At 44.5% G+C, this 26,251-nt stretch overlaps 1 protein-coding gene across 2 annotated transcripts; it reads left to right on the top strand.

Annotated features, from left to right (window-relative positions):
* The first annotated feature begins 335 nt into the window (after positions 1-335).
* Positions 336-24,717, top strand: LOC147891445 (small RNA-binding protein 11, chloroplastic-like). 2 transcript variants are annotated; one of them, XM_087389737.1, is made up of 5 exons: positions 336-762; positions 11,824-11,956; positions 23,851-23,919; positions 24,025-24,104; positions 24,273-24,717. In XM_087389737.1, exons 1-5 carry the CDS (start codon positions 760-762, stop codon positions 24,336-24,338), a joined length of 351 nt encoding a protein of 116 aa, XP_087245863.1. In that variant the 5' UTR covers positions 336-759; the 3' UTR covers positions 24,339-24,717. The 2 variants fall into 2 exon arrangements, with proteins under 2 accessions (XP_087245863.1, XP_087245862.1); XM_087389736.1 differs by having other exon boundaries at positions 23,998-24,104.
* The last annotated feature ends 1,534 nt before the right edge of the window (positions 24,718-26,251 follow it).

The raw sequence follows: 26,251 nt of genomic DNA, 5'->3' as shown, positions 1-26,251 counted from the left end.
ATTTTAAGAGAGAGATAGAGATCTCTACCTCAAAAGGGACAGTGACACAAGCGAGGCTTGAGCACAAGCAACAACAATGAAAACATGAATCTCTGGCAAAAGCAATAGCAATGGATCCCTAGTGAAAGCAATAGCGACTAGAGCGACAATAGTAGCACAAACTCCTCCCATGGTAGTATGGACTCCTATGAGGGTAGCTTCCAAGATTGTAATATGAGTGACTAACGTAGGGATACATTGCAAAAGTCAACAACAGAGGATGATCGCATGAGACAGTGAGACAACAGGAGTCAATAACAATAGGATGATTGCAGGACAATTGCATGACATGTAGACCTTGGGAATGAACTGAGACGCGCCATGCCCTCTGCAACGCACCGACATAGCACTGCCCCCTCTCCCGACACTCGTTTTCTCTTGCATTCCTTCGACACTCGTTTTCTCTTGCATTCCTTCGCCATCCGAGCGAGTCACAACCGGAGGTAAGCACACTAGGGAAGAGAAACAACCAAGGGCGAACACTGACAGTGAACTGCTAGGAGACGTGCACTCCCAGTCGCTTCTACTTGGCAACTAGTGGAAATCTCGAGTCACATTACAACTCGTCCAAATCTCTGTGAGACCTGAGATCTCCACAAGAAGCAGACTACCGAGGTGCAGGAAACCGTCGTTGACGGTAACAAGTACGAAGATCTAGAAGCACTCCCACAAGGAGCAGCACGCATGGATCCCGGTACTCTCCTTTGAGGACCCATCACAATGGTAAGTTTGTTTTCGTCGTACACGGATCCGTGAATATACTTTGTCAAGACTTGTCCTTTGGTTTGTGTACACAAGACTAGTTTTGGCCTCCCATAGCTTCACGTTTGCCAAATTCCAGCATTTGCTCCTCTTTCTGTCTTTTTGGGGGTATGAATGCCCCCATCCCCCCCCCCCCCCCTTTCTGTCGAGAGTTTTGACCTGTCTTTGTGAAGCCACAATTGAAGGTGTGCAAATTTTAGCTGATGCTGTAATGCATCATGCCAGTAGGCAAATTCCAGGTGTGCACCGTTCTGCACATGAAGGAGAATTTGAATTGCTTGTGAAAAAGAGAGCTGGATGATAGTTGTAAATCAAATGATGAATCTCGCCAAAGAGAGCAAACTTGCACCTAGACTAGAAGTTGCTGAGGCAACATGATGCCTCGAAAAGAGAGAAAGAAAGAAAGAAATATTAACGTTTTCTGGAGGCCTCAAGGGCCTATGAGACAAATGTAAACCAAAAGGGATAAACACCAACATCAATTATAGACCGAGAGTCTTTTGGGAGTGCGTATAGCATCTCCGAGATTATTATCATGGTCTCCTGTAAAAGATAGTCAGCCTCAGTTTAAGATTGAGAGTCTTTGGGCTTGGATTTGGAGTTTCTGATTAGTGCTTTTCCATCTTTGTTAACAGCCCATTTTCCTTCCTTGCGAGCGCCCTTCACTTTGGCCATTTATGTGGCTTTCATCTTGTGCTGAGTTGGTGTGAGCTCCTTCGAGATCCATATCTTGGTACCTCTCAGCTTGTTGGTTTCCTTGAGAACCTTTCTTCGTGCCATCTCGTCATTAAGAACTAATTTGGCTTGTGCCCCTTGCTGGTGACACAAATTATATCTTTGAAGTCCCACTCAATCTGTAGTATAGTCATTCTTTTCTGTCATGCTCCCCTCATGCCAGCCCTCAAGCAGTACTCCTATGCGTAGACTTTGGATATTTGCAGCCCTTTTTTCCTGTTCTTGTACTTTTCCATACACGTCCCATGTGTTTACTTTGTTGTCCATTGTTGCTGTAATTTCATGTTTCATTGACTGGAGCTGAGTGGTAACCATGTCCTGGACTTTTGGTTACCAATTGTAGTGCAGGCACTGCTTCATTGTGTATGTGCAATGCTTCTTGTATTATTCCTTGTTTACCACGTTGAAGACTTAGAGGCAAGTCGAGCATTTCTCCTGGAGCTCTTGCTGTAGGTAATAGACTTGTCCTTGTGGGTCCAAGCCCACGAGTCTGTTTCATTGTCTTTGATAGTTCAAAGCATAAGGGGAAGATGTAGAAAAGGGGGTAGGGGCAGATTAGAGAAAGGGGTCTAGAAGAGCGGAAGGGAGAGAGAGGAAGGGAGAGGAGGAGGGAGATGGGAAAAGAGAGAGAAGAAGAGGTGGGCAGAGAGAGAGAGAGAGATTTGGGGGAGAGAGAGTGTAGTTAGCAAGTAGGAGAAGGGATGATAGGAGTTAGGATTAGATGTCACATCAAAAGTGGTACCAAGTGGCGGGCTTGGACTTATATAGTCCCCTCCATTTCCCCCTCTAACCCTCACTCATTATCGAATACAATAGATTTTGGGAACCCATGTAACCTAAAGATTTCCCTTATGAATAACCTTGTTGTTTCAGGAGCAGACAACTCCTTTTTACAGGGAATAAAATGAGCCTGTTTACTCAGCCTATCTATAACAGTGAAAATCTGCTCAAACTGACCAACCTTGGGGAAACTTGACACAAAATCCATTGTAATGTGTTCCCACCTTTTAGAGGGAATAGGCAAAGGCTGCAAAAGACCAACAGTCTTACTTGTGTCAGATTTAATGCGCTGACATACGTCACATTGTTGAACAAAGGTTTAAACTTCTTTGCGAAGTTTAGGCCAATGGAAGTACCTCTCAATATTGTCAATGGTCCCTCTCTTCGCCAATGGAAGTACCTCTCAATATTGTCAATGGTCCCTCTAATGCCTCTATGTCCAGAATATGGACTCGCATGTAACTCACTCATGACTAGATACCGAAATGTTTTGGGTACACATATGGCACGTCCCAACAATAAGTATCCATCCATGATGGAATAAGCCTCTAAACCCCCGACCTCATTACGCTGAATCTTCCCATAAATGTCAGCGAAGTCCTTATCTAAAGAATAAGCTTCAACCATTGCTTCTAATGATTTCTCCTTAATCACAGAAATGTGATTAACTTAGGGCCGTCTACTCAAAGCATTAGCTACTAAATTCTCCTTTCGTGGTTGATATTTAATATCTGGTTGCCCAAAGGATTGAATATATTCAAACCATTTTATTTGCCTTGAAGAAAGAATGGGTTGAGAAAACAAGTGCTTGATACTTTGATGGTCAGACTTAATCTCGAAAGCAGAACCATATAAATAATGCTTTCATAACTTTAAAGCATGAATGACTGCCAATAACTCCTTCTCATACGTGATATATTTCAATTCAGCCCCCTTGAAGTTTTCTACTCTCATAAGCAATGGGATGCCCTCCTTGCATCAACACTGCCCCAATCGAGGTACCACTCGCATCCGTACATACAATAAATAACTCTTTGTCCATATCCGGAAGTGTTAACACTGGTGCAGTGGCCAATGTTCTCTTAAGATCCTCAAAAGCTACTTGGTGAACCTCTCCCCACTCATAGAGGGAATGCTTCTTCAACAAATTTGTTAGTGGAGAAGCAAGATGTGCAAAATTCTTAATGAATCTGCGATAATAACTACACATCCCTAGGAAGGATCTCAGCTCATGTATATTTTTAGGTATTGGCCATTCAATTATGGCCTTGACCTTTTTAGGGTCAACCCGAATTCCCTCAGCAGATAGAATGTGTCCCAAATACTCTATTTTTGTCGTGAAGAACTCACTCTTCTTGGTATTTAGGAACAATCGATCCTTCCTTAGGAGCTCCATCACCTTAGCAAGGTGATCCTTATGCTCTTCGTCATTCTGGCTGAAAACTAAAATGTCGCCAAAGAAGACTATGACAAATTTTCCTAAGTAGGGTCGCAAAACCCTTCTCATCAGCCTACTAAAGGTGGTTGGAGCATTAGTAAGGCATGACCAAAAACTCATAATGTCCAGTGAGAGTGTGAAAAGCAGTCTTATGTTCATCCCCAGCTTTCATCCGAAGTTGATCATAACCAGATTTCAAATCCAATTTGCTAAGAACTTTTACCTTTAAGCATATCTAATAAATTATCCACTCTTGGAATTGGATACCGGTTCTTAATCGTAAGTTTATTCAAAGCACGGTAATCTATACACATGATATGGTCCATCCTTCTTCTTGACCAATAATACAGGTGCTCCAAATGGAGACTGCTTGGTCGAATCAGGCCTTTTTGCAATAGATCTTCAATTTGTTTTTCTACCTCTATTTCTATCCTGTTCATCGTGTATGGGGCCCTACATGGAGGAGAAGCTCCTGGCTCTAAGTCTATGGCATGATTATCTTCTCTCTCCATAGGTAATTCGAATGAGTCATCTCTTGAAAATCGATCCTCATAAGTGTCACGATTTGTGACGTATTCCTTTCTCTATATCTTAGACTTATGGATGGTTTGATGAATGGACACTTGTGGAAGGGTATGCCCTTTCGACAGGACACTTCCTATGAGGCACAACCCTTCACAAGAGACATTCTATGGAAGAGACACTCCCATTGTAATGTATACTCTCATCAAGGGTCACACCCTTCACAAGGGGTACACACCTCTTCATGCACATACACTTTGGAGTACATACCTTTTCATGTGTGACTCTTCACTCTCTATATAAGAGAGGCCCAATTGTATGGATGACACACTACAGACATTCAAGCAATACAAATATTCCTTGTTCTCTGCTATTTCAGTCTCCTTTCTGTTCCTTAGCACATTTCTAAATATAGTAAATCTAGGATTTCTTACAGTGGTATCAGAGCAAAATTCGCTCCTGCCTGTAGGAAATGCCCCCCACCTTCTAGCGCCTATTTGATACATCTCTTTTCGCTAGAAGGTTATCCACACATGTTGTGCATGGAAGAGATGGAGAGAATGAGCGTAAAATTTTTTAGCGCCAACCCCATCTAAAGTCATTAGTGGCCTCTCCATCTCCCTCACATCACGAGTTGATGTGAATGGACACGACAAAAATCGTGTCTTTTGATGTGCTTGCGCTGTCCCAAAACCAAGGGATGCACCTTTTCCACCATCAGACACACCTTTTGATGGAGAGTTTCTGACTCCTCACCCAAGGGACACACCCCATCGTGGAAAAAAGGACATCCTTTCGTGTGGTGACACCCCTTTTTAAAACAGGGTCACACCCCTTCATGAAACGGTACACCTATTCCAAGGGTCATACCCCGTAGAATAGACACATCCTTTGGCACCAAGCAGCAACTACAAAAGGGTACCTAGAGGGCCTAAAAAGGGCAACCAGCCCTACACCCAAGGCCTAACCCTAGACTACCCTAGACTACCCTAGGTACAAGGCAACCCACGTTTTAATTTTTGGCAACCACCCAACCTAGGCAGCCAAACAAAAATGACGATTCCCGTTTGACGCCCATACGGAAATTCGTCACGCAGGTTCGCCTCTCTTCCACGCCATACGCAGCTCTCCATCAGCCGATTTGCTGCCCTGGTTTCCAGCCAGTCTTTCCTGGCCCAGATCATCAGCCCTTGCTGCCCGCAAATCAGCCCTGGACGCAAGCAACACACTTCCCTCAAGCAGCGCCAGATGCAAGCAGCCTCTGCCAGCGAATTAAATCAGCCTGGTCCCTGCTGCGCATAGCCTGTGAACAGCGACTCTTGGCAGCCCTCTCTTTCCGTCTAGCCAGGCTCGGTCCTCTTCTAGTATCCCACAGGTTTCAATGCAGGCCATCTTCGCCAGGCTACGAACTTCCACGCAGGAAAAGTGCACCAGATCTCATGCGATCTGCAAAATATTCCAAATGTGGTTCCCATGGATGGTGTTGATGCAGACAATCCACAAAGTGTGAAGAAATTGCCCAACTTTGGAGCAGGCTGAAAGTGGCAATGATGGGCTGAGAAGATCACAAAGAATCAAGGACAAAGGTACGTCACATGTGAACTTTGCTTTGATGGCAAAAGTTCTTTCTAATGATGAACCCACTTTATTTTCTGAAGCAATCAAAAACAGCAAATGGAAAGAAGCAATGGAAGAAGAATACTCTTCTATCATGAAGAATAACACTTGGACACTTGTTGAGTTACCTCATGGGAAGCAGGCCATTGGTACTAAGTGGGTTTTCAGGATCAAGTACAAGGCAGATGGCACCTTGGACAAGTACAAGGCAAGGCTGGTTGCTAAAGGTTATGTGCAAAAAGAAGGGATTGATTATGAGGAGACATTTGCTCCAGTTGCAAAAATGACAACCATACGATTGGTTTTGGCAGTGGCCACTCATCATGGGTGGTCTGTCGCACAAATGGATGTCAAGTCTGCCTTTCTCAATGGCATTCTTGAAGAGGAGGTATATGTGCAACAGCCCCAAGGCTTTGAAATCAAAGGCAAGGAGAGGCTTGTGTGCAAGCTTAAGAAGGCGTTGTATGGCTTGAAACAAGCTCCCAGGGCATGGTACTCAAGGATTGATGAGTATCTCACAAAGAATGGCTTCATGAGGAGTAAGAATGACTCCAACCTTTATGTCTTTCATGAAAATGCAGATTTATTGTTGATCATTGTCTATGTGGATGATTTGGTAATCACAGGAAGCAGCACCTCATTGATTAAGCGCATAAAGAAGAGCTTGTCAATTGAATTTGACATGAAGGATTTGGGACAGCTTCATTACTGTCTTGGTATTGAAGTTTGGAGGCAGGAAAACAGTATGTTTCTTACCCAATCCAAGTATGTGAAAGATGTACTTGAAAGATTTGAAATGACTGATTCAAAAATAATGCACACCCCCATGGAATTGAATGAGAAGCTAACCTCACGTGTAGATGAAAAGAAAGTGGATGGCACAGGTTATAGGAAACTAGTTGGCGGTCTCATTTATGCTACTATCACGAGGCCGGATATTTCATATGCAGTGAGTGCTCTAAGTCAGTATATGGCAGATCCAAAGGAAAGCCACATGAAGGCAGCAAAGCGGTTGTTGAGATACATGAAGGGCACTTATAATTATGGTCTCGAATTTGTTGCATCTTGTGATTTATTGCTGGCTGGTTATTGTGATTCTGATTGGGCCAGCAGTGTTGATGACAGAAGATCTACCTCAGGATATTGTTTCTCACTTGGCTCTGGAGTTATTTCATGGAAGAGTAAGAAGCAGCCCACGGTTGCTTTATCCTCTACTGAAGCTGAGTATATTGCAGCAAAAAGTGCCGTTTGTGAAGCAGTGTGGCTGAGGTGCTTATTGGCTGAAATACATGAAGTACAGGCAGGTGCAACAGTGATTTATTGTGACAATCAAAGCTGTATTCAGATTGCTAAAAATCCAGTATTCCATGCAAGGACGAAGCATATTGAAATTCATTATCATTATGTTCGTGAGAAGGTGCAAGCAAAGGAGATAGAGCTGGTTTATTGCTCTACTGAAGATTAAGCAGCAGACATGCTTACTAAAGCATTGTCTCGAGATAAGTTGGAAAAATTCAGAAACATGATGAATGTAAAAGAGAACAGATTGATCGTTAAGGGGGGGTGTGAGAGTTAAAATAATGATGTCAATCTAATGTGCAAGGGGGCAGCAAATAAATGAAGGGTAGTACAATAAATGTGTACCAATTGTTAAGGTACAAAGAGTGGTATGAATAAATGAGGCCCTAACATTAGGCGCCCTATGTATGTATGCAGTTTTCAGTTTTAACGTAAGTTACTCTTTTGGCTTCTCAACGTGTCTCTTCGCTCCTCTCCTTCTCTCTCTCTTTGATCTCATTTTTCAGCAAGCTTCCTCGCACTTTAACACCTTCTTGTGCAACACCAGGATAAAAAACTTGTCTTTTCGCATCCAACATTATACGGACAAGTTGAACTTCGACATCATGCCTCTTTCTCGGTACGATGTCATACTTGGACAATAGTGGCTCTACGACTATGATCCATCAATCAGTTTTCGCAGCCATACTATCCAATTTGTCCACTAGGGGAAAATTATTGAGCTAACTGGTTCTAGGGACTCTCCTTCAACCCCAGTTGCCTTTGCCCTACAAGTAAAGAAGTGGGTTCGTAAACATCAAGTAAAGACTTCACTTCTGTTGGTTACGGCAGTAGAGGAGACACCAACAAAGGAGCCTCCTGAATACCTCAACCAACCTTTTTTCCAGCCCTACCTGGATATCTTTCCATAGGAATTGCCAAAGTAGTTACCACCTCGACGACCACCCAATCGAACTTATTCCTGGTAGTAATCCACCGTTGAAACCTCCTTATCGAGTTTCTTACACTCAAAATGAAGAAATCCAAAGACAGGTGACCGAACTACTCGACAAAGGTCACATTCGGCCCAGTCGCAGCCCTTTCGAATCTCCTGTACTACCTGTGGAAAAAAAGAATAAGTACATGCGCCTCTGCATTGACTACCGAGCCCTCAACAAGCTCACTATAAAAAACAAGTATCCATTGCCTCGCATCGATGATCTCTTCGATCAACTTCTACACGCAACACAATTCTCAAAGATGGATCTTCGTTCAGGTTATCATCAAATTCGCATATGAGAAGGCGATAGTACAAGATAGCTTTTCGAACAAAGTATGGACACTATGAATGTTTGGTCATGCCTTTTGGGTTAAACAATGCCCCAGCCACATTCATGACATTAATGAACATCTTCAGGCCTTGCCTCGATAAGTTCGTCATCGTATACCTCGATGACATCCTCGTTTTCAGCAGATCCCTACATGAGCATAAACAACATCTTCACCAAGTTTTTGAAGTTCTCCGCGCAAATTCTCTCTACATCAACGTTGAGAAGAGTTAGTTCTTTAAGACCCAACTCGAATATTTGGGACACGTTATTTCAGCTCAAGGCATCTCTGTGGATCCCAAGAAGGTCGAGGTAATCCGCGGCTGGCCTACTCCTAAGACTGTTCATGATGTCCGCTCTTTTCTTGGATTGGCAAACTTCTACCATACAAAGGTCTATTAGTTTTCCGAAATCGCAGCTCCTATGTCCGACTTATTGAAAGGTACATCAGTTTTTCAGTGGTTTCCCGAAACAGAGTATAGCTTTCAACAACTCAAGCAAGCACTCACTACCACACCAGTTATGGCTATTGCTGACCCAAACCTTCCATTTGAGGTCATGACCGACGCTTCCGACATCGCTACAGGAGCAGTCTTGATGCAAGAAGGCAGAGTTATTGCTTTTGACAGCCATAAACATTCCGATAATTAAACCCGATACCCGGTTTATGATAAGGAGTTTCTTGCCATTGTACATGCTTATGGCTCTTGGAAACATTATCTCATGGGAGCCGACTCGGTGGTCAAGACAGACCATCACTCTCTAAAGTATATCTTTACTCAGCCAGTCATGAACGCTCGACAAGCACGTTGGGTTGAGTTTCTGGCCAACTTTCACATGACCATTGAGTACTTTCCAGGACTACGCAATGTAGTTGCAGATGCTCTCAGCAGGTTAACTCTAGCGTCAGCTATGGTAATCTCTACATTATCTGTGGATGTTCCGAATTCATTCAAAGGGAAGTATTTCAATGATAAAGACTTCGGCACAGCAGTGCAAGTTCTTTCAAAAGATCAACCTTCGACTTCCGAACATAAGATTTTCTCATACTATTCTTATACGGACGACCTTCTGTATTATCAAGATCGCGTGTGTGTACCACATGACAAGGATGTTCGACGTCTTTTGTTAAAAGAGCATGATGTAGTTCCTTATGCTGCCCATCCATGCATCAATAAGACTTATAGGTTATCAGTGCAACATACTACTGGCCTCAGATGAAAAGTGACGTCATCAAAATGGTTACATCTTGCTTATCTTGTCAACAAATGAAAGCAAGCCGACAACACTCAGATTATGGTAATTGTTGATCGATTGTCAAAAATGGCACATTTTGTTGCTTGCAAAAGAAGTGCACAGGCTCTGAACATCGCCAAACTCTTCATACAACACATCTTCTGACACCATGGATTGCCCAAGAATATCGTATCCGACAGAGATCCTAAGTTTACAAGTCACTTTTGGATTTCACTGTTTGAATCTTTACCTAGAATCAGATGGCTAGACTGAAAGAGTCAACCAAGTTCTGGAAGAAATGCTTCGACATTATATTCAGTCACGCCTAGCAGCTTGGGAAGAGTATCTACCACTCCTTGATTTTGCTTATAATAACTCTTTCCATAGTGTGATGCATGACTCCATTCCAAGCAGCTTATGGACACACTCCGATTGTCCCAACGAATTTTGTACTTCAACATCGAGTGGCCCTAGCTGATCAATTGGTTCAAGAAATGCAAGACGTTCTACTCCAAGTCAGGGATCATATGCGAAAAGCGCAAGAGCGGTATCAACGGTCTGCCAACAAACATAGACGTCACTTGGAATTTGACACTGGTGACATGGTGCTATTATTTGTAGCCCCACATCGCTATAAGACAGTTGGTTAAGTCTGTGTTTCCTAAGTTGCGACCAAGATACTATGGACCTTTCCGGATCGTCAAGAAAAATTCACCTTTAAGCTACAGATTGGAATTACCACCATCATGGGCTAAAATCCATCCGACATTTCATGTTTCTTGGCTAAAGACGTACATTCCAGGCGATGAAGCAGTTCCTCTTGCAGGTGATTATGTCCCAGAAATCGAAGACGATTATGTTCTCCTAATTCTTGAGCGTATTTTGGACCATCGACAGCTAGAGACTTGACATCGACTTATCACGGAATTCCTTGTTCTTTGGCGAGATCTGGACGACTCCGACACTACTTGGCAATCTGATGAAGACTTACAGCAGTACCCTGACATTTTACAGCAGTATTTTCAGAATTTACCGTGATATTTTCTACATCAGTTCATTATCTCCACCAGGGTCTTATTTTGAGTGGGAGGGGATGTCACGATCTGTGACGTATTCCTTTCTCTATATCTTAGACTTATGGATGGTTTGATGATCCATGTGATGACACTACGTTTTAATGGATCAAGTATGGTTTCATCATTCATTGGATTGGGTTCTTTTATTTTTGTGGAGCTTGCTTTTCCTACCAAACTGGAAGCCCATAATCTTGCTTTGAGCATACAATCACTTGTGGAAGCATTTTTCGTTTGAATGAAATAGAAGAGTTCAGATTGGACTCTTCTTTGTTATGTGTCTGCTGGAGCAAAAGGGGAGTTGCATTAATCATTGATTGATCCTTGCAGATCGTGTGCTTTTCAATTTGGGAATCTAGTTGGAGGTTTGCCTGGCGAGGGGAGTTTCAGCCTATAATTAGCATTTTGGCAAGCTCGCATCATTGATCTAGTAATCAAAGTCTCCATCAAATCCGTTAAATTTTTATTTGAAGCATTTTGGCCTACCAGTAGTAGATGAGAACCACCTGAGCTTTTGTCCAGCTTTTGGACATCGAGCTGTAGCTTGCATGCTGCATTCTTTGAACTGTTTAAGTTCATTGTATTTGAATAATTGTTCGTTGTGCATATGAACAAGAGCTACCAAGACCAGACATAAATCACATATGTATTTGGTTGGCAGTGCTGGGAGCAGCAAAAATGAGTAAACTAATCTAGAATTCATGCTGGATGAGATGGGCAATTTAAACTAATTATCAATGCTTACTACCTGATTGTTCAGGAATGATGATTTTCAGCTGTATTTATGATGTGGCAGTTCTGCAGTCCTGACATAGTTTCTTGTGAAAAACTACTTTTCTTGGACTTGCTAATGTCCTTAATGCTTATTGGTTCATGTGAAAAGCATGGCACTTAGCTTTTCTACTAAGGCTGTGTACGGAATGTTTTGTTGCATGTGCCAAAGTGTATCAAATACAATTTCTAATTGTGGTTTGGACAACCCTCATTCTTAAACAATCACATGGCCTTTTTACAGGTTGTAGAGATGGTCCAAGCCGTGAGACTTTTCTTTTTTTTGCGATTGTGCAACCCGCTTTTAAATTACGGTGCCTTTCCGCATATCTATATCAGTGCTCGTGGTGTCACTTCCAGGACGCTCTTTGTCGGAGGTTTGCCCATATTTAGATCCTTTCATTCTGGTTTCATGAACTTCTCTTTCATGATTTTAAGGCAATTTATTTGTGAAACTGTGATGCCTCCAGTTTCGGCGCCGCAGTGTTTCAAGAAATTTTAATTTTTGTTTGCTTAACTTGGTGTACATGTGAAATATGCTAAGCTCTTATTTTAGTGAAAGGGCCAAATGTACATATAAACATCAATCACACACTATCATAACAGGAGCCAATCAGCTAAGAACCTTCAACCTTGAAGACAATAGTCAGTAGAAGCCATGTTTGCTCGTTGGGAAGAGGTACTTCTATATTAAGGAAGGCATGTTACCTTCCTTCATATGCAATGAGTGTATGAAGTCTTAATGGTGAGTAGTTTAGTCTCTTAGAACCTTGTGTGGGTTTTTGGGAGGGTAATCCGAGAACAAAGATGAGACGTTGATGAATTCGATTGATGTAACCCTATAGTATCCCAGCAATTATTTTTCATCTTGGCTTCTGGAGTTTCTCATATAAATCAAACAAATAAACAACAACAATGCTCATTATAGCCCTTCTGAAAATCTGCCCATGTTGTAGGTTTAGACATTCATTCACGCCACCATGTAAAAGCTTTGCCTTGTAAGAACAACCAGATTTGCGCAAGGTGCTGCTCCTCTAGAAACTAATGCATATGAAAGCTGTCCACTTGTACAGCCATGCATTTGCATTCTCCTCTTACTTCTATTCTGTTCCCCCAAATATGGCTCAAGATACAAAAAAGAAAGAAGCCACTGGAATAAAGATCGCCACTGGAATAAAGATCGCCTAGAGCTGCATCAATGAAGAATGTGAGCATGTTGACAATGGGGAAGTTGAAATTACTGAGTCATCTACTGCTGGACATAAGCAGAAGCCTGGTTTTCATGTCCTTTTGATGTGGGTGGATATTTGAGCAAAATGGTAGTGATAATTGTTCTCATGTGGTTTGACAGGCTGGAATGGACTTAATGCTTTTGACCATTAAGGATTGGCCAAAAGAGAAAATGCACAAAAACACCCATTGCAAATCCAAAGCTTTGGTCAAATATGGAACTTATCATCCAGGTGCATGGGAGAGGACATAATGAAGGCAATTCAGCTATGAATGATGAGCACCCTGTTGGAAATAGAGAATAGAATCACTCACACCTCACTCCCTATCTAGCTCATACAACACTCAAAGAGAGATAGGACAGAAACTCAGATATATTCCTCCACAAAAGTGGGCAAACAAAAGCTCAAGGATGAGCGTGTACAAACAGCTCCGAGATGCTGTCAATTGCTGAGCCTCTTCCTCTCCCTCTGCGCGCTTGCCTGTGTGCAAGGCTGTCTGTGCAGGTGATGAGGAATGAGGGGGGGAATGGAGGCTTTTTATAGGAGGGGCTAGGCCCCCTTAAAGTGGCCGACCAGGGAGTCGGCTCTCTGATCTAGGCACACCGACCTGCAAGGCCCCACCGACCAGGCTGGGTTGGCCTTTCCTGGCTGATCTGGCCGGCTTGGGCTAGGCCTATATAAGGGCCCATGTGCTGGGCTGCAGTGCTGCAGTGCCTAATGCCACCCATACGCTGCTCCAGGAGGCGCCTAGGATGCTGCACCTTCAACTTCCTGCTGCGCTGGTTCCAGGCTAGGTAGGTCTTGTGCCTTTTCTTCTTCCCTTACCCCCTATGGTTTTCTGCGCCCTTATCTACTCAAATCGGGGGCTCACAGGTGGGGTAGTGACCTTCTAACACCCCCTCTCATGACACAATTGTGGGCCGATCCCCATGCGTCAAATGAGGTGTCCAATCTGCTCCCTGGGAAGCGCCTTCGTGAAGACTTTGAGAGGTGTCCAATCTGCTCCCTGGGAAATAAAGATACCGCTCTTTCCTTGCTTCACCTCAATCCCAAGAAAGTAGTGAAGTATGCCTAAGTTAGTCATCTCAAACTCCTCCGTAAGAAGTCTCTTGACCTGAGCAATCTTCTTCGTATGATCCCCAATAATTATGAGGTCATCCACATATAGAATCAATACTAGCCGCAAATCCCCCTCTATGTCGAGATAGAGATTTGCCTCTGATGGACTCCGCTGAAGCTTGATCTTTTGAAAGAAAACATCTATCTGTTGGTACCAAACTCTGGGGGCCTGTTTCAGCCTGTATAAGGCCTTCTTCAATTTGCAGACTTTTGATGGGGATCCTGGAATCTGAAATCTTGGTGGCTGCGCCACATATACCTCCTCCTCCAGGCTACCATTCAAAAATGCAGACTTGACGTCCATCTGAAAAATAGGCCAACTATGAGCAGCCAAGGCAATGACTGTTCGAATAGTCACCATCCTAGCTGTGGGGGCAAAGGTCTTGTCGAAGTCAAATCCTTTTGATTGTGCATAGCCTTTCACTACCAATCTTGCTTTGTACTTGTTGAAGCTCCCTTCTGACTTAAACTTAAGCGTATACACCCATTTAGTCCCGATGATCTTCCGTTTGGTTGGTTTGGGCACTAAATCCCAGGTGTCATTTTTCAAAATGGCATCCATCTTTGCCTGCATGGCTTCGTGCCATTTTGGTATATCCTTCGCTTCTTGGAAGGAACAGGGCTCCACAAGTTGAGCCACCAAAGTGTAGTTCACGGAGGGAGTCTTCATGTTTCTTTGAGACTGTGGCGCTCTGGAACTGCTCTCGGGAATGTTCGTGACCCGTGAGTCTGCTAACGTCTTCAAATACCATTGAGGTAGCTTCTTCTCAGATGGAGGTGCTTTTGATAATGTTGACTTGGGAGTTGGCTCTAGAATGGCATGCTCCTCCTCCTCCTCCTCCTCCTCCTCCTTGGGGTCTTTAGTCGGCTCCACCTCTTGGATGGTGACTTTGGGTGGGGGTAACGCTGGAAGTTCTGGAATCTCTTTTACAGGCTGTGGCTCAGTCTCTTCAAAGATCACATCCTTGCTAATAAGGATCTTCTTCTTGTCCAGGTTGAATAGGCGATAGGCCTTGGACTCTTCGTTGTATCCCACAAAGATACAGCTCTGGCTATGGGGATCCGGCTTTGTCCTCCGCTCATCTTTATGTACATGCACAAATGCTTTAGAACCGAAAACCCTTAGATGAGATATGATGGGCTTCTTACCATAATAAGCTTCGTATGGAGTCTTGTCATCAACAGCCTTGGTCTTGGTTCTGTTGAGGATGTGAACGGCAGTGTTCACAGCTTCACCCTAGTAGGCTTTCGAGAGATTCTTCCATGGCAACATGGTCAACCGTGTCTCTGTGACGGTCCTGTGCTTCCTCTTAGCAACTCCATTTTGCTGAGATGTGCGAGCTGTCGCTTAATCCCGTGCTTCTTGCAAAATCCATTGAACTTGGTAGAAGTGAACTCTCCCCCTTTGTCGGTGCGGAAGGCTTTGATTACCTCCCCACTCTCCCTCTCTACTTGGGCCTTCCAGTCTTTGAATTTCTCGAAAGCTTGCGATTTCTTGGCCGGGCAGAATACCCACGTCATGCGATTGAAATCATCCACTAGTAAGAGAGAATACTGCGAAATTGCGAATGAATTCGTTGACATTGGGCTGCAGATGTCGGCGTGAACCAACTTGAGCGGCTTCTTGGCCCGTGTGATGAGGCCTCTCGTGGGAACTTGTCCCTGTGTTGCTTACCTTCCACGTAAGCCCTGTAGACCCGATCATTGCTTGCAATTGGTGGAAGTCTATCCACCATCTTTGTCTTCTGCATCTAGGAGAGAGTGCCATAGTTTGTGACCGAACCGCTCATGCCATAATCTGGATCTGCCATGGTCCTCGTGCACCAACAGAGCGTTGAGCCCCTCGACGCAAGCCCTGCAGACACGATCATTGCCTGTAATCGGTGGAAGTTCATCCATTATCTTTGTCTTCTGCATCTCAGAGAGAGTGCCATAGTTGACGTGACCGAACCCCTCATGCCATAATTTGGATCTGCCATGGTCCCCGTGCACCATTAGAGCGTTGAGCCGATATAGCCCATGCTCCTTGACACCTTGAGCCACCACCTGTCCGTCTGTCTTGGATGTGACAGTGACCTTGCCGTTGTTGAATAAGATCGACATATTGTGCTTGTCCATCTGACAGACAAACAATAGGTTCTTGCACAAGTTCGGTACATATAGTACACCGGAAATCAACTCCTCGTTTTCTGCAGTCGTGATGAACGGAATACTACTGACACCCTTCACAGGGCATGATCGGTTATCCCCAACAGTGACCTTGGACTCGGGATGCGTACCTTCCATGGTTTTGAACCACTCCTTGTTGGACATGTGCTTTGAAGCTCCACTGTTCACACTCCTCGAAGGTGAGAGGCTTGGTCCTCTGTCTTGGAGTGACTGTAGTCACGAAACTCTTAAAGCTTCGAGGTAGCTTGTGTAAGATCAACAGTGCCAATTGACTTGAATCTACCTTCTGACCAACTGCCGCGAGCTGGTCCCTTACCATCTTTACTTTTGTCAGATGGTCATGAACATTGTCTGCCTCAGTCATGTCCAGATTGTACGGTTGGTGTTGGAGCATCAGAATTTGAGATGTATTGTCCATTTTATACAAATCCTTTAGGATAGCCCACGCCTCTACAGACGTCTCGGCTATGTGGATATGCGGAAGAACGGAGTCCGCCGTGGTCCCAATGATTAATGCTAGGGAGTGGGCATCTCTCTCTTCCCAATTCTCAAGCTCTTCACCATCCACTGGAATGAGAATCTTCCCCTAGTTGTCTAGCAAGTCTTCGGTTTTGCCTCCACCCCCGTTGTTAGCTTCCACAACTTCCGGGCCACAAGGTGGCTCTGGATTTTCATATTCCAAATCGGGTAGTTCTACCCGTCTAGCTTCCTTGACTCTCCGAAGTTCGGGATTGTGAATGAGAGGAATCCGGAGGAGGAAGGAAGAGAAGGGGCTGAAGAGGCAACAATAGAATCTTTGTCCTCCATCCTTGCTGTAATAAAGAACAGTAAACTGAATTTACAGCGGAGAACTTGACCACACAGCAAACCTGAGTGGATTGGAGTCGCCTTCTTGCAGAGGTACTCCAATCTAGAGCTGTGAACCTAGCTCTGATACCACGTTGGAAATAGAGGATAGAATCACTCACACCTCACTCCCTATCTGGCTCATACAACAGTCAAAAAGACGGAAAGAGCGATAGGACAGAAACTCAGAGATATTCCTCCACCAAAGTGGGTAAACAAAAGCTCAAGGATGAGCTTGTACAAACAGCTCTGAGATGCTGTCAATTGCTGAGCCTCTTCCTCTCCCTGTGCGCACTTGCCTGTGTGCAAGGCTGTCTGTGCAGGTGATGAGGAATGAGGGGGGGAATGGAGGCTTTTTATAGGAGGGGCTAGGTCCCCTTGGTCCCCTTAAAGTGGCCGACCAGGGAGTCGGCTCCCTGATCTAGGCACCGACCTGCAAGCCCCCACCGACCAGGCTGGGTTGGCCTTTCCTGGCTGATCTGGCCGGCTTGGGCCAGGCCTATATAAGGGCCCATGTGCCCAGCACATGGGCTGCTTGCTGCTGCAGTCCCTAATGCCGCCCGTACGCTGCTCCAAGAGGCGCCTAGGATGCTGCACCTTCAACTTCCTGCTGCGCGGGTTCCAGGCCAGGTAGGTCTTCTGCCTTTTCTTCTTCCCTTACCCCCTATGGTCTTCTGCCCCCTTGTCCCCTCAAATCGGGGGCTCACAGGTGGGGCAGTGACCTTGTAAGGATATCTGTTGGAATGTAGAGGCCAACTCCCCACCCGTGAGCACTATATTTTACTAAGCACACTCCTGAGGGGATGTGAGGGAGGGGATGAGGCTGAATGATGATTCGAACCCGGACCTTGATGATATAGCACGATGACTTTACTGCCAGGCTACGTCCCCACCCTTGATTCCTCATATGTTGGAATCCACCTCGTGTAATGAAGGGGTCCCCACCCTTTATTCCTCATATGTTGGAATCCACCTTGTGTAATGAAGGGGAAAAAGGGCCAAGCTAGAGGTCTTTTAGGTGGAAAATGTGGAGGGACTATATAAGTCTCCATCCACTCCCTACTATGTACTTTTTGATGTGACATCTAATCCTATCTACTCTCCCTTCCTCCTTCGTGCCTACGCTCACTCACTCTCTGTCTTCCCTACTCCCTCTCTCTTTCCTACCTCATTCTCTTTTCTACCCCTTTCCTCTCCCTCTTCCCCTCTCTCTCTCTCTCCCTTCTGCTCCTCTATCCCCCTTTCTCCAAATCTGTCCCTACCCCTTTTCTACATTGGTATCAGAGCCCAAGCTCCTCGCACTTGACCCTCGTGGAGTTCTTGCTATCAATCGTGGTTTGCCAGCGCTTCAGGTTGAGGGGAAATACTAGCACGTCTTCGGGCAAAGCTACATCAAGGAAATCGTGACCATTGCAAACAAGCGTGGGCTGCCAGCAAGCAGATTTTGACAGGCATCGTTAGCTCTTTCTAGTTCATGCGAACTTGGGAATAGCAAACGTCACTACAAGTGTGACTTTCTTCCTGCCGGCCAAACTATGGACCTTCGCTCTTGAATAACTCCAACAACAGCCCCGTCCCGTCGTTGGTCTCCATGCCCATGCTGTGACACCTAACAGCACGTGCCGTCGTACAATCTTTGCCCTCGTACCTCGAACCTGTCGCCCTCAGACCCCAGATATGTCGTATTCTGTCCGTTGCTCGTACGTGAGATACTTCTGTCCGTCTTGCGAGTCTCCATCGAACGAAACCACCCTGCCGTCGCTAGCATGAACACCTCTTCTATATCCACCACATGCGTCGCCCTTCATGCGCTGCCCTTGTCGTGTTTCTCCGCCGCCCTCGCCGCACCGCACCGCCTGTCGCATCCTGCAAAACCTTAATCTACAAGGGCCTAAGCCTTAGGTTAGACTTTAACCAGGGTTAGTTTAGTTAGGGGTTAGGTTTAGGTTTGGTTAGTTTGGACCTAGGTTAGGTTAGTGCTAACTAGGGTATAAGGAGGGTTAGGTTAGACCAAGTCAGTGGCCTAACTATCTTACTAGTCCTAAGTGTCCTAGGTGACTTAGGGACCCGCCCCCCCCAATTCTCCAAGGCTTGTCACCATGACACCGAAGCGTGCCCCTCATGATATATTGCATGACAGTGATGAGGCTGCTCTGTATGAGCAAGTGTCTGCCAGAGTGGCTGCATCGACTGGTGGTATAGAGGTTCCTTCCACTCAACCTCTCTCCCCTGCATCTCGGGAAGCGCAGGTAGCGCAAATAGTTTCTGGATGCCCTTTCCTCTATGCTCTAGGGTGCTTTCCACCAGATAGGACAGGAGTTCAACAAGTAGCTTACCACAGCCATGGCTTTCATGCAGGATGTCAGGCCATCTTTTGGCTCACAGCTTTCTGCATCTATGCAGGCTGAGCCGTCTTTTTGGGCCGACCCGTTGGTGTGCATTTGGTTTGTGCTCCTTTCACTGCACCAGCGAGTATGCTTGGAGCTAGCTTTGGTTTATATGGCAGCCCACTCCCCTGGGAGAGAGGTCAGTCATCTTCTCAGCCCTTTGGTATGCCATCATTTCGGAGAGATGCATATGGCAGAGAGACCTAGCTCGGGATTCATGCACCTATTGCTCCGCCAGCGAGCACATATAGCCAGACGCAGCCAGTGCATCAAGGTGGCAGCAGCTACTCTGCAGCAAAGAGTTAGTGGTGGGCAGCAAGCCACTTTTGATGACATGATGGCAGATTCTTCGCGTGCATACAAGGCCCTACCTGAGGCCATCAAACTTGAGATGTCATGCTCTGATTATGTGAACTTCAAGCATGATGATGTCCGCACTTCTAGAGGTTACACACACAAGAATTATGCAGCCAAGGATATCAAGGACAAACTCACAGTGCATAAGTGTAAAGGGGACGCTCGCACGCCCAATGAGTTGGAGGAGTGGCTCACGAAGTTGGAAGACTATTTCTGCTTCTAACCCAAGTATGAGGAGGAGCGCATCATTTTTGTAGGTATGCATATGCAGGACTTTGCCCACACATGGTGGCGATATATGAGGGATTCGCCTCAGAGACCAACCATTTGGAGGGTTTCAAAGAATTGATGGCCACTACATTTGTATCCCTACTTGTCTTGGATCAATACTTGGCTGAATTTGATGCCTTGTCGCAGACCGGTACGGTCCAAGAGTACTTGCAGCGCTTTTGGAGTCTTTCCCTGTTTGTGCAGGACGTATCTGAAAAGGGAAAGCTGCTGTGTTTCATCCATGGGTTAAGTCCTTCTCTCGCTGCAGATGTGAAGGCACATAACAATTGAGCGCGCAGCCCAATTGGCAGAGGTATTTGAGCCCAAATATGCCATCAAGTAGAAGATGATAGCGGGCAATGCATATGAGGCTGAGAGGATGCCTAAAGTGACTGATTGGAATGAAAGAAAATCAGCAGCAGCACCAGGTTTCCCACAGTTACAGGCAGCAAGATGCCATATGCTAAGCCATACAGGTCATTTGATGCTAAGCCACGAGCTAAGCCAAGTGTTGGGATTGAAAAATCAGAATTTAAACGACACACCAGGGCTATTATGGACAGCAGAAAGAGGGAAAACTTATGCTTTAAGTGTGGTGAGAAGTGTACTCCTGAGCATTGGGAAGTTTGCAAAATGCGTAACAGTGGTACTGCAAAAAGTCAGCATGATTATTGAGATATCGGATGATGAGGACTCGATGGATGCTTCTGAGACTTTGAATGCCACTCATGATGATTAAGAGGGTGCACAAATCGTGGAAAAAGCTCTAGATATTGGAGCCACGAAGGGGGCTGATTTCCCCTTTGATCCCGTTGGTGCTAATGAACATAATATGCATGGTATACAATCCGATGACATTCAGCCCACATGTAACACATGAGGCCGTTGGCCTAAAGTCTTTCATGTGGAGCATCAAGTTGCTATGCCTTTTCTTGCACAAGAGGATGCAAATGGTAATGCTCCTGTGGTCGAGGAGGAGATCTATTGGGATGCGCAGCAAACAATTTATGCTCTCTCTTCTCATGCATTGATGGGTGCTAAAATTGCTGAAACTATCAGATTGAAAGGACAAATTAATGGCAGGAATGTTCACATGCTTGTGGACAGCGGTAGCACTCATAGTTTCATCAATTCTAAGGCCTTACAGAAGGTGGGACTGATTGCTATTGAGATTGATCATGGGCTGAGAGTAGAGGTGGCAAATGGACAACATTTGGTCAGTAAATTTTGTTGCCAAGATGCAAGGATCAAGCTCTCTGAGAATTATGAATTTGCTGGGGATCTCTTGGCATTGGATATGGGCCCAATAGATGCTGTCGTGGGTTGCGATTGGTTGAAATCTTTGGGGTAAAATCAGCATGGATTTAAATGCCCTATCACTCAGCTTTGTCCACAAGGGTGGAACTGTAGCATTGCATGGCATTGCCACTCCTAAATTGCAGGTCATTTCAGCAAGGCAGCTAGCCAGAGAGCTCAGGAAGGAGCATGCCCTCTACGCATTGAATGTGTCAGTATCTCAGGGGGGTAGCGTTCCCCATGTTGAGGACTGTGATATGCAGCAGTTGCTATCAGATTTGTTGATGTATTTGCTGATATGCCATCCCAATTGCCTCCCAAGAGGGATGTGGATCATGCCATTGTTCTAGAGCCTGGCAGGAAGGCCATAAACAAAGACCGATATCGTCTCTCTAAGGTTGAGCGGGAGGAAGTGGCAGTATAGGTGCGGGAATTGATTGAGAAGAACTTCATCTCTCATAGCATTTCTCCTTTTGCCTCGCCGGTGCTTCTGGTGAAGAAGAAGGATGGATCATACCGCATGTGCATTGATTACAGGGATCTAAATAAGGTCACAATCTTCAAGACGAGTTGTGACTAGGCAAACTGTGGATGCATCGAGTCATGCCCATGTTAGTATTCATATGCTTGAAAATATTCCCAGGGTTGAAGAAGGAGTTGCAGAAGAGGATCTCATTGCTGAAATAGGCACTACCCCAACGCTTGATCCACCTTGTGAGGTTGTTAACCAAGATACGGGGAGAGGATTTATGCGGGTGTCACAAGCCTCTCAAAGAGTTGTTCCACGTGCACAGGGGGGAAAGCCTAAGTGACATGGTCCAGAGTGGGACTTTGTTATTAATGTTATTATTAATGTCAATGACTACACTGAGTGGAAATGCAAGTATTGTGGAATACAAAAATATGGAGGAGAACCTCGCATAAGGGGCCACTTGCTTGGTGACTCAAGAAAGAGCATTCAGCGTTGTGTGGCCCCAAGAGCTGTTGCAGCAGCTCGCACCTTGACAGAGAAGTTGCAAGATTCTGGAAAAATATGAAGAAGATCAATTTGGGAAAGTCAAGGTATAAGTGGAGTAGAGTCTGTAAGCATACACGGTGACAGAAGTACAAGTGTTGCAGACTCCCATGTGAGAACTCCTTGTGGGGACACTAGCATGCAAGATAGACTGCCACCTATGGCTCATGAAGCTAGATCGACAACTGCGACTCTTAACTTGAGGCAACCCATGATAGTTGAGAGCATCCGGATTCAAGATTTGGAGAATGCACAGTATGTACTCGGTAGAGCAATCTTGCGGTCAGGATATCCACTGAGTATGGTCGATAACAATGATATGAGAGCTGCATGGAATTGCATTGCTAACTTTGGGCCGGGCTTCAAGCCGCCTTCTTACCACACATTGCGTACGTCATTGTTAGATAAGGCATATGTAGAAGAGAAAGAGCACATAAATCGTAGCATTTTCGAGCAACTGCATAACACCGGATGCACAATTGTGTTAGACGGGTGGACAAGCATAAAATGCTATGCTTTATTGAATGTGATGGTTATATCGCCATGTGGGGAGGCCTTCCACACATCAATTGATGCCTCACATCATGTAAAGAAGTCGGGGACATATATGGCTGGTGTATTATCAAAGGTTATAAGAGAGTTAGGCCCTGAAAAGATTGTTCACGTTGTCATGGATAATGCCAAGAGTTGTAAAAAGGCGGGTAGAATACTACAAAGGGAGTATACCACTCGAGGGGTGCACTACTAAGAAACCCTATGTATCACGTGCGTTCAAGGGATACTTAAAAAACCCCTAGACTAAAATTTCTCCAAAACTTTAGAACCATCAATCTTTGATTGGAATTCTATAATGCCCTAATCTCTCACTTGCATATTAGATAGTCCATAATGAGAGAGAGCCACTGGTTTCAGTTTGGGTAAAATCTGAGGTGTCTATCTTAAGTTATAGCCTTTGTAGGCCTAGGAGATGCTATTTGTTCTGGGCCTATGGTATAATTACGTGTGCGCATGGGTACGCAGGTCATGGGATTAAATTTATAAAAAAAGAGGAAAAAAACTAACTTTTAATTAATTAAAATATTTTAATCTATTGTACATATGCCAGCACCCTACTGGAGTTCGGTCTTTGCCAGGCTGGTTTGGAGGCTGAAAAGGGCCACATTTGGCCACCTCATCAGTGGTGGTTGAGGGCCACATTTGGCCACCCAACCAGATGAGGTAAGTCCGACCAGCCTGGTCAGGTAGACCCGACTAGACCCGACTCCTCCACCCTTTCTTGTTGGGGCATAATAGTGTGTTGGCATGCTATTTTGTGTTTCGCTGTATAAAGGTATATGGGCTCGGTGTCACTTGTGTTGCCTGCATGTATCTATGAGCACTGACAGCATGAACCTGAATGCCAGCGTGTTTGTTTTACAATCTTTCAGCGTTAATTGGCTGAAACTTATGAGTTACGCTACTAGGTTGAAGATCTTGTGCATTTTTTCGAAGTTATACGGTTAAATTGAAGGCCTTATCTTTTTATCCAAGGCTTTTGTTACACGAACATGATCTCTTTTAAAGAGTAGTCTGGAATGCAGGTATATCCAAAAAGATCAAGGAAGAGGATTTGAGAACCGCATTTGCATCCCACGGTGAAATAATAAAAGGTAAGCAGTCTTTTCAACTATTGACAATTGTTTTTTAAATTAGACTGTCTTATAATGCTGTCATACTATGGTTTCCAGCTAGAATCTGTGTCGATCCTGTCTCAGAAATGTCAAGGGGATTTGGATTTATTCAATATTCCTCAATCAAGGAGGCCGAGGATGCTCTCAAGTTAATGAACGGGCAGGTATGGTCCAGTGGAAAGCAAAGCATCCTTGCTTCTAAAGGTCATAAGCTGAAAATTGTAAATGCAACGTCCTCGTGTGAGGATCTTTGAAGATGAAATTGAGGATGGATAATATTTCACTTTCATGGTTTGGATGCTTGGTAGTGTTTACTTCAAAATTTTCTGCAGGCTCTTGGTGGAAGACGCATTCGAGTTACTCATGCTGTATCTGAGCCACAAGAAGATGCTGATTAAATCTGTGACATACCTTCTGGAATCTACAGAGGTTGCCGACCCATGGGTCTCAGCTAGATGTGAGACATTTATTTCGGTGAGTGTGATGGATGGAGCTTCAAGGCTATATACTGAAGGTGGCAGTTTGTCCATCTGTAGTCCCCAACATGCAAATCATTTGTGTGTCCGAGCATACCAGCTCCTTTGATCCCCTCTGCCTCCAAGGCCATTAAGGCCAGCCATAGCAATCTGCGTCGCCTTGATCTCGTGGTACCAAAGATAAGTGACCACAGGAAAGACTTACCTTGGCAAAAGGTAATCATTTAGGGGGTATGGCTAGGTGACTAACAAAGACTGCCAACAAGGCACTGGACATGAAGCAAAATGCTGATGGTGAGTAGAAAGTTTGAGTTTGCGAAAATTCGGATCTTGATTTATGAGACTTGCCCAATGCTCATCTCAGAAGGGTTATGCATGAGGAGAGTAGAGAGAGAGGGATGCATTGTGGGTTACTCTTGTATGGAAGAGAGATTGAGGCCTATGCATTATTGTTGTTCTTATGCTGAATAGAGGTAGAGTCTCTTCATGATGGTTGTAATTGCTTGTATGAAGTTAAAGTCATAAGCTTTGAATCATTGAGTCAAAGTACTAGTTTTGAAAGAATGCCAGTCTATGCGATTCTTTAAAGGTGACTTTTGTGAGCTGGAACGTACCATGCTTATGGTAATTGTTGCTAAAGTTGAGCAATTGCTTGTATGAAGTTGAAGTTATAAGGTTTAAATTGTTGAGTCACACTCAAAGTACTATTATTGGAGGAATGCAATCTATAGGATTTCCTTGAAAGGGACTTGTGTAACATACCGTTATGTCTTAAGTGTTGCTAAAAGTTGTGTAATATAGCACTTGAATATGGCACAATGGTTTTATCAATTAGTGTATAGAACTGCCTTGCTAAGTGTGAAATGATAGTTTGAAGCTAGAATATGCTTGGTATATGTGCATTAACTGTGTTTGGATTATGTTTACAAGGAGATGTTCAGTTATTAACATTTGCATTAGGTATGCTAGAAGCTGTCACAAATTGCAATGCAGCTCATCACCTTTAAGTTTGAGTACCCAAACGCACATAGCATGGTTGCACTGAGGACATTATATTGAGTTTCGAATCTTGCCTTAGATTCTTACCCATCTTGAGCCCAATTAAGGAACTTGTCTGGCACATGTACCCCACTTTTACTTCCCATGGGAGTGAGTAGTGAGTCAGTAGAAGATTGAGTAGGAGAAAGAGAGAGAGAGAGAGAGAGCGAGCTAAGGACGTAAGTAGGGTGGAGAAATACCCGTTAAAATTTAGCAATCATGTCCGCACAGAAGGAGTGCCTTAAGTTGCGATGTTGAGGTAGGTTGAATTGCTATAGGTGTGATGAATCTCTATAGGTCTTGGCAAGGCAAGAAATGTGTGTCATTAAGTGTAGCCAAGTATTATGCAAGAAACCTATCTCAAGTGGCCTTTGTAAGAAATCTACATGTTATTAAGTGTAGCCAAGTAATATGCAAAATTAATGAGCATGAGCAATGTTGACATTATGCAAAATTGAGGAGGATGAGCAAGCAATGTTGACCTTAATGTATCCCTCTTGATGAGCTTTGCTACAACTGTATGTCCACTATTTCCATGAGAGAGGTACAATTGCTTTGAATTGTTGCTAGATAGAGGTGTGCCATCTTAGTAATTCTTTGTTCGTTACACAATGGCTAGAGGAGGGAGCATAACAGGGAGTGAGGAACCATAAAAAGAGAGCATACTAGAGCATCTTGAAGAGTCTCGTGAGCTAGCTATAAGAGGATGGTAGACAATTGAGTTTGTGTTTGAACAAGTCTAAGATTAGTATAGACACTAGTGAGCCCACTACAAAGGGCATAGATGCCAAAGTGTG

The sequence above is a fragment of the Dipteris shenzhenensis genome, chromosome 18 (genome assembly GCF_047967505.1).
Source record: "Dipteris shenzhenensis isolate YYH24624 ecotype China chromosome 18, Dip_SZ_1.0, whole genome shotgun sequence".
Taxonomy (NCBI): Eukaryota; Viridiplantae; Streptophyta; class Polypodiopsida; order Gleicheniales; family Dipteridaceae; genus Dipteris; species Dipteris shenzhenensis.
This window is presented reverse-complemented; position numbering and strand designations above follow the sequence as displayed.

Coding starts and splice junctions, on each gene's coding strand:
- LOC147891445 (XM_087389736.1), top strand. Junction 11,957..23,850: donor CAGGACGCTCTTTGTCGGAG/GTTTGCCCATAT, acceptor TCTGGAATGCAG/GTATATCCAAAAAGATCAAG. Junction 23,920..23,997: donor CCACGGTGAAATAATAAAAG/GTAAGCAGTCTT, acceptor TATGGTTTCCAG/CTAGAATCTGTGTCGATCCT.